General features: G+C 39.8%; 2 protein-coding genes across 3 annotated transcripts in view; both read right to left on the minus strand.

Annotated features, from left to right (window-relative positions):
• Nucleotides 1–8825, minus strand: part of klhl20 (kelch-like family member 20) — a gene marked incomplete at its 5' end in the record, with an annotated part of 28202 nt that extends 19377 nt beyond the window's left edge. The window contains 4 exon segments of the mRNA XM_042227099.1: nucleotides 4283–4489; nucleotides 4897–5005; nucleotides 5128–5385; nucleotides 8762–8825. Of these exon segments, the coding sequence (XP_042083033.1) occupies nucleotides 4283–4489; nucleotides 4897–5005; nucleotides 5128–5385; nucleotides 8762–8784 (597 nt within the window).
• A 1257-nt stretch (nucleotides 8826–10082) lies between these two features.
• The window catches only part of LOC102295510 (LIM/homeobox protein Lhx8), an 8900-nt gene continuing 7658 nt past the window's right edge, over nucleotides 10083–11324 (minus strand). For both annotated transcript variants that reach the window (XM_005938200.3, XM_005938199.3), the window contains exon 8: nucleotides 10083–10638. In XM_005938200.3, the coding sequence (XP_005938262.1) occupies nucleotides 10562–10638 (77 nt within the window). In that variant the 3' untranslated portion in view covers nucleotides 10083–10561. The remainder of the gene's footprint in view (nucleotides 10639–11324) is intronic.

Raw genomic sequence — 11324 nt, forward strand, 5'->3', positions numbered from 1 at the left:
AGTTTTAGTTTGTTTTTAGTTTTAGCTATTTTAGGGGGATATCTGTGTGTGCAGGTGACTATTACTGTGCATAATTATTAGGCAACTTAACAAAAAACAAATATATACCCATTTCAATTATTTATTTTTACCAGTGAAACCAATATAACATCTCCACATTCACAAATATACATTTCTGACATTCAAAAACAAAACAAAAACAAATCAGCGACCAATATAGCCACCTTTCTTTGCAAGGACACTCAAAAGCCTGCCATCCATGGATTCTGTCAGTGTTTTGATCTGTTCACCATCAACATTGCGTGCAGCAGCAACCACAGCCTCCCAGACACTGTTCAGAGAGGTGTACTGTTTTCCCTCCTTGTAAATCTCACATTTGATGATGGACCACAGGTTCTCAATGGGGTTCAGATCAGGTGAACAAGGAGGCCATGTCATTAGTTTTTCTTCTTTTATACCCTTTCTTGCCAGCCACGCTGTGGAGTACTTGGACGCGTGTGATGGAGCATTGTCCTGCATGAAAATCATGTTTTTCTTGAAGGATGCAGACTTCTTCCTGTACCACTGCTTGAAGAAGGTGTCTTCCAGAAACTGGCAGTAGGACTGGGAGTTGAGCTTGACTCCATCCTCAACCCGAAAAGGCCCCACAAGCTCATCTTTGATGATACCAGCCCAAACCAGTACTCCACCTCCACCTTGCTGGCGTCTGAGTCGGACTGGAGCTCTCTGCCCTTTACCAATCCAGCCACGGGCCCATCCATCTGGCCCATCAAGACTCACTCTCATTTCATCAGTCCATAAAACCTTAGAAAAACCAGTCTTGAGATATTTCTTGGCCCAGTCTTGACGTTTCAGCTTGTGTGTCTTGTTCAGTGGTGGTCGTCTTTCAGCCTTTCTTACCTTGGCCATGTCTCTGAGTATTGCACACCTTGTGCTTTTGGGCACTCCAGTGATGTTGCAGCTCTGAAATATGGCCAAACTGGTGGCAAGTGGCATCTTGGCAGCTGCACGCTTGACTTTTCTCAGTTCATGGGCAGTTATTTTGCGCCTTGGTTTTTCCACACGCTTCTTGCGACCCTGTTGACTATTTTGAATGAAACGCTTGATTGTTCGATGATCACGCTTCAGAAGCTTTGCAATTTTGAGACTGCTGCATCCCTCTGCAAGATATCTCACTATTTTTGACTTTTCTGAGCCTGTCAAGTCCTTCTTTTGACCCTTTTGCCAAAGGAAAGGACGTTGCCTAATAATTATGCACACTTGATATAGAGATTGAAAATGTGACGTCACTCAGGGGTAAAACCGCAAAGGATTCTGGGAACTCGTGGCAAGAGGTACTAGCGCACGCAGGCTTTCAATTGAAATCAGTCACACAGCGATAAAAAGAAACACAAAAAATGGCAAGAAGCTGTTGTATTATTAACTGCAATAGCCGGTCGCATGACAGCCACGGGAAGCCGACGGGTAAAGAGATCGGTTGTTATCGGATTACGTCGTTGAAGAGAAATTGTTCGAGCCATGTTTCCGAAGTAACAAAGAGGCGACGGATGGCCTGGATTGCAGCCATTCAAAGACAAATATAACGTCCCAGAACACTCCAGCTCACAGGTTAGTCTGCTCCAAGCATTTCCACAAAGGTCAGTCTGCTGTTGTAGTTAATACGTCATTTTTCTTAACATAATTGGTGATATAGGTTACAAGCAAGTCTGGCGCTGAACAGAAATTGTCGCGCTATGCTCCTTTGTTTATTGTGCATAAATAGTGAATTGTCCTGACACAATATTGTGTTTCGCTTCTGTTATTACCATGGTACATTGACAAAAACATATACTTTTATTCACAGGATAAAACAGTTTTTTGTATCACTAATTGCCCAGTACGATTACAGCATACAATATTATTGTCACTGCTACATTTCTGTGATGCTACCAGAAATTATTTCCACTACTAATTAATTACCATTGAGCTCAAAGGTCCTATTAATAAACGGTTAACGAATGTGTATTTATGACGACGATTTGTGAGACTGGTAAACTTATGATATGTACGATGGTCTTTACTTTCTACACGGTGCATTTCAAGGTCCTGTACCCATCCGTCGGTAAACTGTACCTGGGCTTGTTGCAGTGACCTGAAGTTACTAAACTTCACGAGTGTATGCACTCACTCCAAGAACCGTATAATTATAAATATGAGCGTGGTGAAAGTTGGGCAGCACGCTAACGTATTTTGTCCCTCTGTGTGCTCGTAAGGGTCTGACCCTTTCACTGGTTTGATTTTTTTCCTCGTATCTTTTCTTTGACTTTTCATCAAGTCTGTCTTTGTACGGACCGGCATTGTTCTCCTTCGTTTTGTACATACCTTTTTGGGGGGCAAAGAAAAAGCAAGAATTTATTGGAACCGAAGAATGAACGTTTTGCGGTGCTGCAAATGCTTGCATTTGATGCGGTACTTGGATTGTTTTGCCACGAGTTACCGGCATGCAATGCGCGAAAGTCACGTGGTCTGTCAATCTCTATAGGGTGTTGATGTCATTAGACCACACCCCTTCTCATTACAGAGATGCACATCACCTAATATGCTTACATTGGTAGTAGGCTTCGAGCCTATACAGCTTGGAGTAAGACAACATGCATGAAGAGGATGATGTGGACAAAATACTCATTTGCCTAATAATTCTGCACTCCCTGTAATCTTCTTTTCTTGACATTCACTCCATCATACATGCATGTGTGGTTTCAAACAAATGAAGGGGAAGGAATTACGGAAATGCCAAACTATAAAAATGAGTTTTCAGCATTCGCTTACAAGAAAAACTAGAACCTCAGTTTTACCAAAACTGAGAGAGGAAATTAGAATACATCCAATTAGTAACGGCAGAGAAATGTTCCTTGAGGCAGGAGAGGCTGTTGAGGTTGTTGGGCTTGACAGAAAAATATAACTGTGTTTCATCCTGCAAAGCAGTGGTAAGAGATCCCATTAAAACCATTAACTAGGTGACCCAGGGGTAACATATAAAAATAAATAAATAAACAGAATTGGTGCAAGGCTTGAAGCCTAGGCACTCCACAAACGAGCGGTGCAGATTAGAGCATACATTGATTAATATGAATTCTAAAATATCTGTTTGCTAAGTATGAAAAAAAAAAAACAAAAAAAAAAAAAAAAGCAAACACTATTTAAGAGCAGTACCGGTGATCCCAACCCAGCTTCATAGTATGCTAATAAGTAGCATTATCAACAGTATCAAAGGCTGCAGATAAGTCAAGCAGGACATAAATGGATTGCTCACCTTTATCCGAGTGCATAAGGACATCATTAATAATTTTCAATAACGCTGTTTCAGTGCTGTGTCTGTAACCTGATTGGAATTTATAGAAAATATTATTTACTCTAAAATCCGAATGAGTTGACGACCAACAACTTTCCTAAGGATTTTGAAAAGAAACAGACTGGAAATTGGCCTATAAGTATTTAAATCAGTGGGCTCTAAGGAGGTTTGTTTTTTAGTAGAGGGACGACGCTGGCTGGAATCCAGCCAGATGAAAGGGACCGACTGACAGGCAGGGTGAAGTGCACAAGTGTGAGACTATATTCAAAATATCTGTTGAAGAGATTATTTGAGAGAGACTTGGAATATGGAGAGCAGTCTTTTTCCATCTCTGTTCAGCCTTTCTTCATTCTCTTCTTTGGTGAATCTGACTTTTAACAGTGCGACATGATGCTGAATTGAAGAGCATATATTATTAAACCAGTTAACTAAGTCACTGATATCTGAAAAAATAGTTTTTGATGCAGTTACATCTGGGTTGCACATTACCAGCTGTTAGTATCTGCACCTTCACAGCCTGTTTGTACTTGACAGTGTGTTTTTGCCTGAAGTGGAGAAAGTGATGCTTTCACCTTTAGCAGGAACAGATTTCTATTTTATGTATTGTGATTTGTTGGTTTAAAGTCTGAAGCTTTGAAGTAGCTCCAACTGTCGTCTTTACCTGCATTTGTCTTCTTGTTGTGCGCACCACAGAACGTAAATGTATGGCCTTACTACACCAACAACACCATGATATGGCACTTTTAGATCATTTACAAATGTAAACCATTTTTATAACAGACGCATTTGGCACGACAGAAAGAAATCTTTATATCCTAAATGTATACTAACGTATGTATACTAAATGTAAATTTTGCACATTCAATCTAAAGCAACATGTAGAATCATTGTAACACGTAGCACTATACAGCGATTATAAACGACCGTGAACAGTTGTATGTGGGTTCTTACCTCCTGAAAATTGTGCTGGGTGAACTTATCTGCAATGCGGAGCAGCTCGCGGCAAGAGTGTGTGTCAGCAAAGGCCCTGATGCCCAGGCAGTTAGATGGATCCAGCTGCCTCTTAAGGAACTCGCAGCACGCCTCCTGGATCTCAGCAAGCTGGAGGAGGCAGGCTGCAGGGAGCAGCGTCTGGACATTCCCCTCCTCTACAGTCACCTGAAAGGGTGCAGATCAGGACATCAGATACACTGAGTTTTTTAGCTTTAGCAACTGATTGATCACAATGTGTGGTCTCCACAGCTCCTCCGTTTTTATGCATTCAAACTGCGGCTCCATGTCAGTCTCCTCACATCTTTTGAGAAAGTTCTGCTATAGTCAAGGTTATAGCCAAGAAACATGTTTTTCATTTTAATCATAGACCTTACTGTACTCTGCAGGAAATGAAGCCGCTTGCAAAGGTTTTGCTCTCCTGATTCGTACTTTTTGAAAACTTTGCCATAGACTTGTTTGGACAGGTTTTTTACATTCAATATGCAGTTTCATCAGTTTGTCTTTTTATTTTTTTTTTTTTTAAACTTAATGTGCACCTGTGGTTAATTCTAATAGCATACTACCATCCCTACCTGTGATGTATAAGCAAAGTCAATCAGCAGCTCCATGGCTCTCTCATCAATGTCACGAATAACCACTTCCGTCTGCCTGCTCTCTGCCAGCTCTCCAGTAAACATGGCCCTGAAGAAGAACGGGAAAAAGAAAGATGACATTATTTTTTGTGTCACAGCAATCACTGGAGCCCAGGAATTTAGCTGTAAATAAACTAGCCTGATGTGGGATCACACAGTGTCTCCTCATACCTGAAATAGGGGCTGCAGGCAGAGAGGATCACACGGTGCGCGTAGATCTTCTTGGCACCCACCACCAGCACCACGTCACAGAGCTCCCGGTGTTTTCTCAGCAGGTTGATCACCTCCAGGGTCTGCCTCGGGTGTTTGTCTGAGACGTAGGGCATGCGTGCAGGCTGGGGGACCCCTTCAGGGAGCTTGTTGGGGTCCCCCAGAGTACAGCGGCTGGTGATGTCCATTCCAGTGGCGTCCTGACGTGCGCTGGTGGCCCTGACATTAGCACATATCAATATACTCTTAGTTACATTAAATTAATTTCAATTAGAATAAGCTAGCCAAGAACCCACAGTGATGGTAATGCTGAGAGAATGCTGACCCCAGCCAGGCAGTCGGACCACGAACTTTAACAGGTAACAAAAGTGATGAGCAGTCAGGCTGCACCCTCCGTTTCTACCACTCATGTTTCTAAAGTACAATCACTGTGGTGATCACTCTAAAGTCTCTTTGTGCTCATTTTCATCTTTGCATTGTATTAATATCTAAATACTACGGAAAAGATCATGTGTGTTCTCATTAGGATGTGTTGGTGTGTGAGACTGTAGCTTATAGGTTTATATTTGTAAATGACAAGTGCGAGACAAGGTGTTTCAGGACATTTTGCAGAGAAACACATAAGTAACAAAGTACTTTCTCGTGGGAGTAATTAAGTTATATAGTGCATTACTTTACAAGAAAAGTGTTCCAAGTACATGCTAGGGCTGCCACGATTAGTCACGCACATTACGTCGAACTATCTAAAATCGTCGACGACTAATTTAATAGTCGTCGTCGTTTGAAGCTTTGTAAGATCCCGAAAGACGCAGGAATAAGTAGCAGGATTTAAGAGTGTAATAACGGACTGAAACAGAAGAGGCAGCACTGCATGTACAAGGACCTCATATCACCCCCCCTCCAAAGAAAAGCACTTCACTCTCAAACTGCAGGCTTACTTGTGGTTCCTAGGATATTTAAAAGTAGAATGTGATGCAGAGCCTTCAGCTTTCAGGCCCCTCTTCTGTGGGCCTAGCTCCTAGTTTGGATTCGGGATACAGACACCTACTTTTAGGATCAAGATTAAAACTTTACTTTTTGATAAAGATTACAGTTAGGCTTGAATTAGGTGACCTTAAATCCTTCTTTAGTTATGCTGCAATAGGCTTAAGGCGCCATGGGTGGCTTTGCTCACAATGAAAAGGAGGAGAATAGGTCAAAACATGGAGCCAAGACTTTGTTGAGTGGTTTTGGGTTTTTTTTGCAAAGTTATGTGCACAAACGAAACTCCTCCCCCTTTGTGTCTGTGTGTCTCTGAGCTTCTGTGCAGGATTATCAATAAAATACCGGTAAAAAGTGGCTAGATCGTAGCCGCAGCAGTTCTGACAGAGGTCTCTTCCTGTTATAAGGGCGTTTTTCTCTTCCCACTGTTGTCAAATGCTCGCTCATAGGGGGTCGTCTGGTTGTTGGGGTTTTCTCTGTGTTATTGTAGGCTCTTTACCTTACAATATAAAACGCCTTGAGGCGACTGTTGTTGTGATTTCATGCTATATAAATAAAATTGAATTGAACTGAATACAGTGTCAGTCTATGGCCATCAGCTGAACCTAATATAGCAAGGTCAGTACCCTGCATGTGCCTCAGCCAGTGTAAACTTATCCACACCGGTCGGTTGACTTGGTGTACCCCTGCATCTTTTTAAATCCCAGGATGACTTTGGGTTTGGGATTTACTTCAGCTCATGTTCCCAGTACTGGCCAAGAATTCCTAACACCTGAACGCATCCTCTTCACTTTGTGTCCTTACCATTACAGATGGGAGAAATGACATCATTGCACATACATGACCTTTGTTAAAGACGTTTTGTGGATTGTATTTAATACATAATGTAAAGTTTCAAATCTTAGTCAAAAAAAAATCAAAATAAATATCCTTTGAGTGACATATTTTCACATAATAATGTGAAAATAAAATGCAATGTAATCCAGGGCAACTCAGCAACAAGACAAAACTGCTGTGATATTTTTAAAAAAGGAACTTCATCTAGCCAGCATTCACAGGAACTGTTGGCCTGAGGAGAAAAGGTCATGATACACTGAGCCTCTAATGCTTTCACTCAAAACATTCTGACCTTTCATTATGTCATTTGAATTGCCCTAACAGTAACAGTAGGAAAAGTACAAAATTAAAAAGCTTAAGTAGGTGTGACGTTTTAAAGACTGGAGTCAAAGTAGTGGGGTAAATGAGGAGACATAAATGCTGCACCTATAGAGATTTTGATTTAAATTTAAACTGCTCCAGACTCTTATCAGAGACATTCGGGAAATTTTTTCTACTCCTGTAATTGGATGATGTCAGAGTAGGCGCCATTCCTACACGATTAGCTTTGGCTCTGGCGACACCCCACCGATCTGATGTTCAAACCTTATGTTTATAAGTGGCAGCCAATCAGATCAAAGTGTCTTAAAATGTGGGTGGTCTTTAGAGGGCTAAAATAGCTCATTTCAGACAGAAGATGAACTGAGGGGCCACAACAAGGTAGTATAAGATAAATAAGCATCATTTTGAACAATGACTCATACAAAACTACTCCAGTAGCCGAAGATTACAATTATGGACCTGAAAATTGACCTAACGAGTATCCTTTAAAGCTGCTGGTTGCACAACACAGGCAACTTTTAACTATAAAGCATAAAACGATAATTAGATACTGTCTTAGTGTTAACGTCTTAAATTAGGTCCTACCTACCCAATTACACACTGCTATTTTAGTTTTATATGACAAATGTAGAATTACGCTGTTTCATTTCACATTAATGACACTAAAACTGCCTTTACAATTAAACTTCCGGAAAATCGGGTCAGGATATTTTCTTTCCTCAGACAGAACAGAGAAAAGAGTTCACCTCAGTCACATTTCCAATATTCTGTGTGGTTTCTGCTTGGACTGCACGAGTTCATGGCTGCAACACATGCATGAAACAGCTCATGTTTATAATCTGGATGGGACCTCAGCCCTTATACACTATTATGTTACATTATACAAAAATGCTAATGTTGATCATTCTTCCCCCACCCAAAAGAGAAAAAAAATAACATAATGTCCATCCCGTTTCACCTGTAACATGCACAACAGACTCCATGAACACAGTTTTTCATTTTGCATAGTGGCTCTGGTGTTTCCCCCTTACTGTGAAAAGTTTATTTTTAGCCAGTCTTGTTTCACAGACTCCTGCTCTGCATCGTGACACCACCTATCTTCTCCAGTGGGCCATCAAACCTAAATTTAAAAGCCCAACAAAGCAGCAGAGCTAAGGTCAGTACCACCAAGTGCTATAGAGAGTTCTGGGTAGAACTTCTATTGAGCCAGCCCCTTTGATCCCGTAAAGCAGGGATTTTTCTGCCTTTTAAGCTTATGTGGTGACATAACAAGGTGTCAATGAGCCATAGAGGATCTTTAACGCTCACACTGAAGGAATTTGATTGAGGATTTCCGTGACTACCACATCTGATATAATACTGCCGTTAAAAAGAAAATTGGTAAACAGTAACCAAAGAATCTGGAATTAACAGCCACATACTTTTGCCATTCTTCCCAGAAAACTACCACACTTACCTGCGCATTGGCTTTGCATCCATGCACTGAAGAACAATGTTTGGTCCTATACTTTCAAGTTAACCTGTGAAGAAAAACAACACAAATCAGCATTTCCTGCAGTTAGTCTGACCCCCACAAATATAAGATAAAAACTAGTATTTTTTTTATATCTGATTTGTGATTCCTGCCTGCTGATGGGAAAAAATTACAACCTCTTGTGACAGCAGAATAATCATTTTTTCCTGTAATTTACTCCACACCACAATCCTACCTACCAAATTGACCACTTCTGTCAGCAAGACTGAGACCAAACAATCTACTGCTATCAAATTATGATCCTGCAATAAAACCTACCTTTGTATGCGTTTTGCTGACACTATGTGTGTGCAGCCTTCTCTCTGTAAATGTTCAGGAACTGGTGACTCACAGTGTCTTTCCGCTTCCTTCACATCTCACTCCACTATAACAAATTCTTATTGCCTTCTTCCATTCCATCAATTATTTCCTATCAAACACTTTTATCATCATATCAACCAGTATCACCCCTCTGCTGCCAGTCTTAATTTAAGTTTTTTTCCAGATCCAATAACTTTTTTGATACTCACTAAAGCATGGCTCTCTATAGGCAATCATAGTCCTCTTTTCCTCTTACCTGAGGCACACCTACACCAACCCTGGCTGGTGGGGATTGCTGTCATTTTTCTTTTTAATTTAATGCATTCCCATTTTACTGCGTAGTGTAACTTCATTCGAACATCTTGGCTTTACCAGAAAACTCTGAAGACCCTGGAATGATTTCAATATTTTACAGTCCACCCAGGCCAAACAATGTTTTACCCAAGAAGTTATCATACTTTACTCCAAATTATGATCAAATTCTTATCCTCAGTGATTTTAACATTATTAAAATTATGTTGTAACTGGTCAACCATCAATGACCATTCTAAATTTCCCTATATGAATGAATCCATCCAAGCATTCATTCATTTTCTTCTGCTTATCCATTTCATAAAAGTCACACACTTGATTCTAAAAATAAAATATCAATAGTGTAAATAAAAATAAATATCTCAGCACTGCCAGCAACTCTGTCTCACGAGTGGCACAGAATGCTAAGCTGGCTTCCACCAACTGTTGAGTTAACAGACTGCTATCTATCTCCAAACATACTACAAGTAGCTCTCACTGTTTCAAACTTCAAACACACTGCTACCATTGCAGCGAGACGGAAAGAGACAGCAGGAAATGCTTAAGCCTACTGTAATTAGTGAAGATCAGTGGACAGAAATGAGCTGAACAGCTGAAGTTAAATATCAAGATTTTTTTATGTAGTACTGTTAGTAGTGTAACTCAATCCTGACTTTTCTAGTAGTCATAAGACAGGGCAAAAAGCATTTTAAATCCCATCCCCAGTTCTTTAACCTTAACTAAAAAATTAAGCAAAAAAAAAAAAAAAAAAAAAAAAAGCAAACAAGCAATTTTACATCATTTTCAAACAAAGTGCTTTATCTCATCAAATCCTTCAAATAAATTAAATTTAACACATTAACAAAAGTCTCATCTTACAAACATCAGTTTTCACATTAATTCTCATCCATTTCATTTCATGAAATTAATGCAGTAACTTGAGCTGATGAAGTGTCTGCTTACATTAGGCAGCAGTGTAAATTCAGTACTCTTCATATGCTGGACAATGAATTTAACCCATCCAGTCCTTACGAATTCATTTTAAACCAACTCCTCTCACTCTCTATTATTTGCTCATCATCCAACCATGAAGGAACCAGTGGCTTTATTTTTCAGGCAGCAGGTTGAAGCTTAGGCATGGCTGACTGGCAGTTGTGTCAGTGAATGGGACATGTGTGGCTGCAGCAGAAGTGGGTCTGGAGTTTGGACTGTGGAAGTAACAAACTCAAAGTTATTCAATGATCATATATGTCAGTAAATAAGCATGGTTTCTGACAAGATCTCAGACTTTGATTTTAACAACAATAACTGATTCCCAGTACTGAAAATGGGATTCCTCCAAACTATCAGCAAGTGATGCAGAGATTACCTTAGCTCTGAGTTTCCTGCGTATTGGTAGATTCAAAGACTGATCAGCATAGCAATGACCGTATTACCATCAGTGTTGGGGAGTAACGCAATACATGTACCGCCATTACTCATATTTTGTATTTTAAATACGTAACTGTATTCTGTTACAGTTGCTGTTTAAGAAGGTGGTATTCAGAATCAGTGTTGGTCAAGTTACTTGAAAAAGTAATCAGTAACTAATTACTGATTACTTCCCCCAAAAAGTAATCCCATTACTTTACTGATTACTTATTTTCAAAAGTAATTAATTACTTAGTTACTTTTTAAAAACGATTTACAACCTGAATAGGTGATAAAGTGATAGATCTTTCAGCCCAATTCTACTTTTTCTACATAATCCAACATACAAAATGTAATCAAATGGAAAAGTCTCTTTTTAAAACTTGTTTTATTAGTTTTAATCTTTTAACTTTATGCATCAAGCAAAAATTTAATTATATGCAACATTCTCTGACTGGAAGAAATTAGCTTAACATTTAAACCT

Source organism: Haplochromis burtoni, unplaced genomic scaffold, assembly GCF_018398535.1.
Source record: "Haplochromis burtoni strain Fernald_Lab_line unplaced genomic scaffold, NCSU_Asbu1 Contig_243, whole genome shotgun sequence".
In the NCBI taxonomy this organism is placed as follows: Eukaryota; Metazoa; Chordata; class Actinopteri; order Cichliformes; family Cichlidae; genus Haplochromis; species Haplochromis burtoni.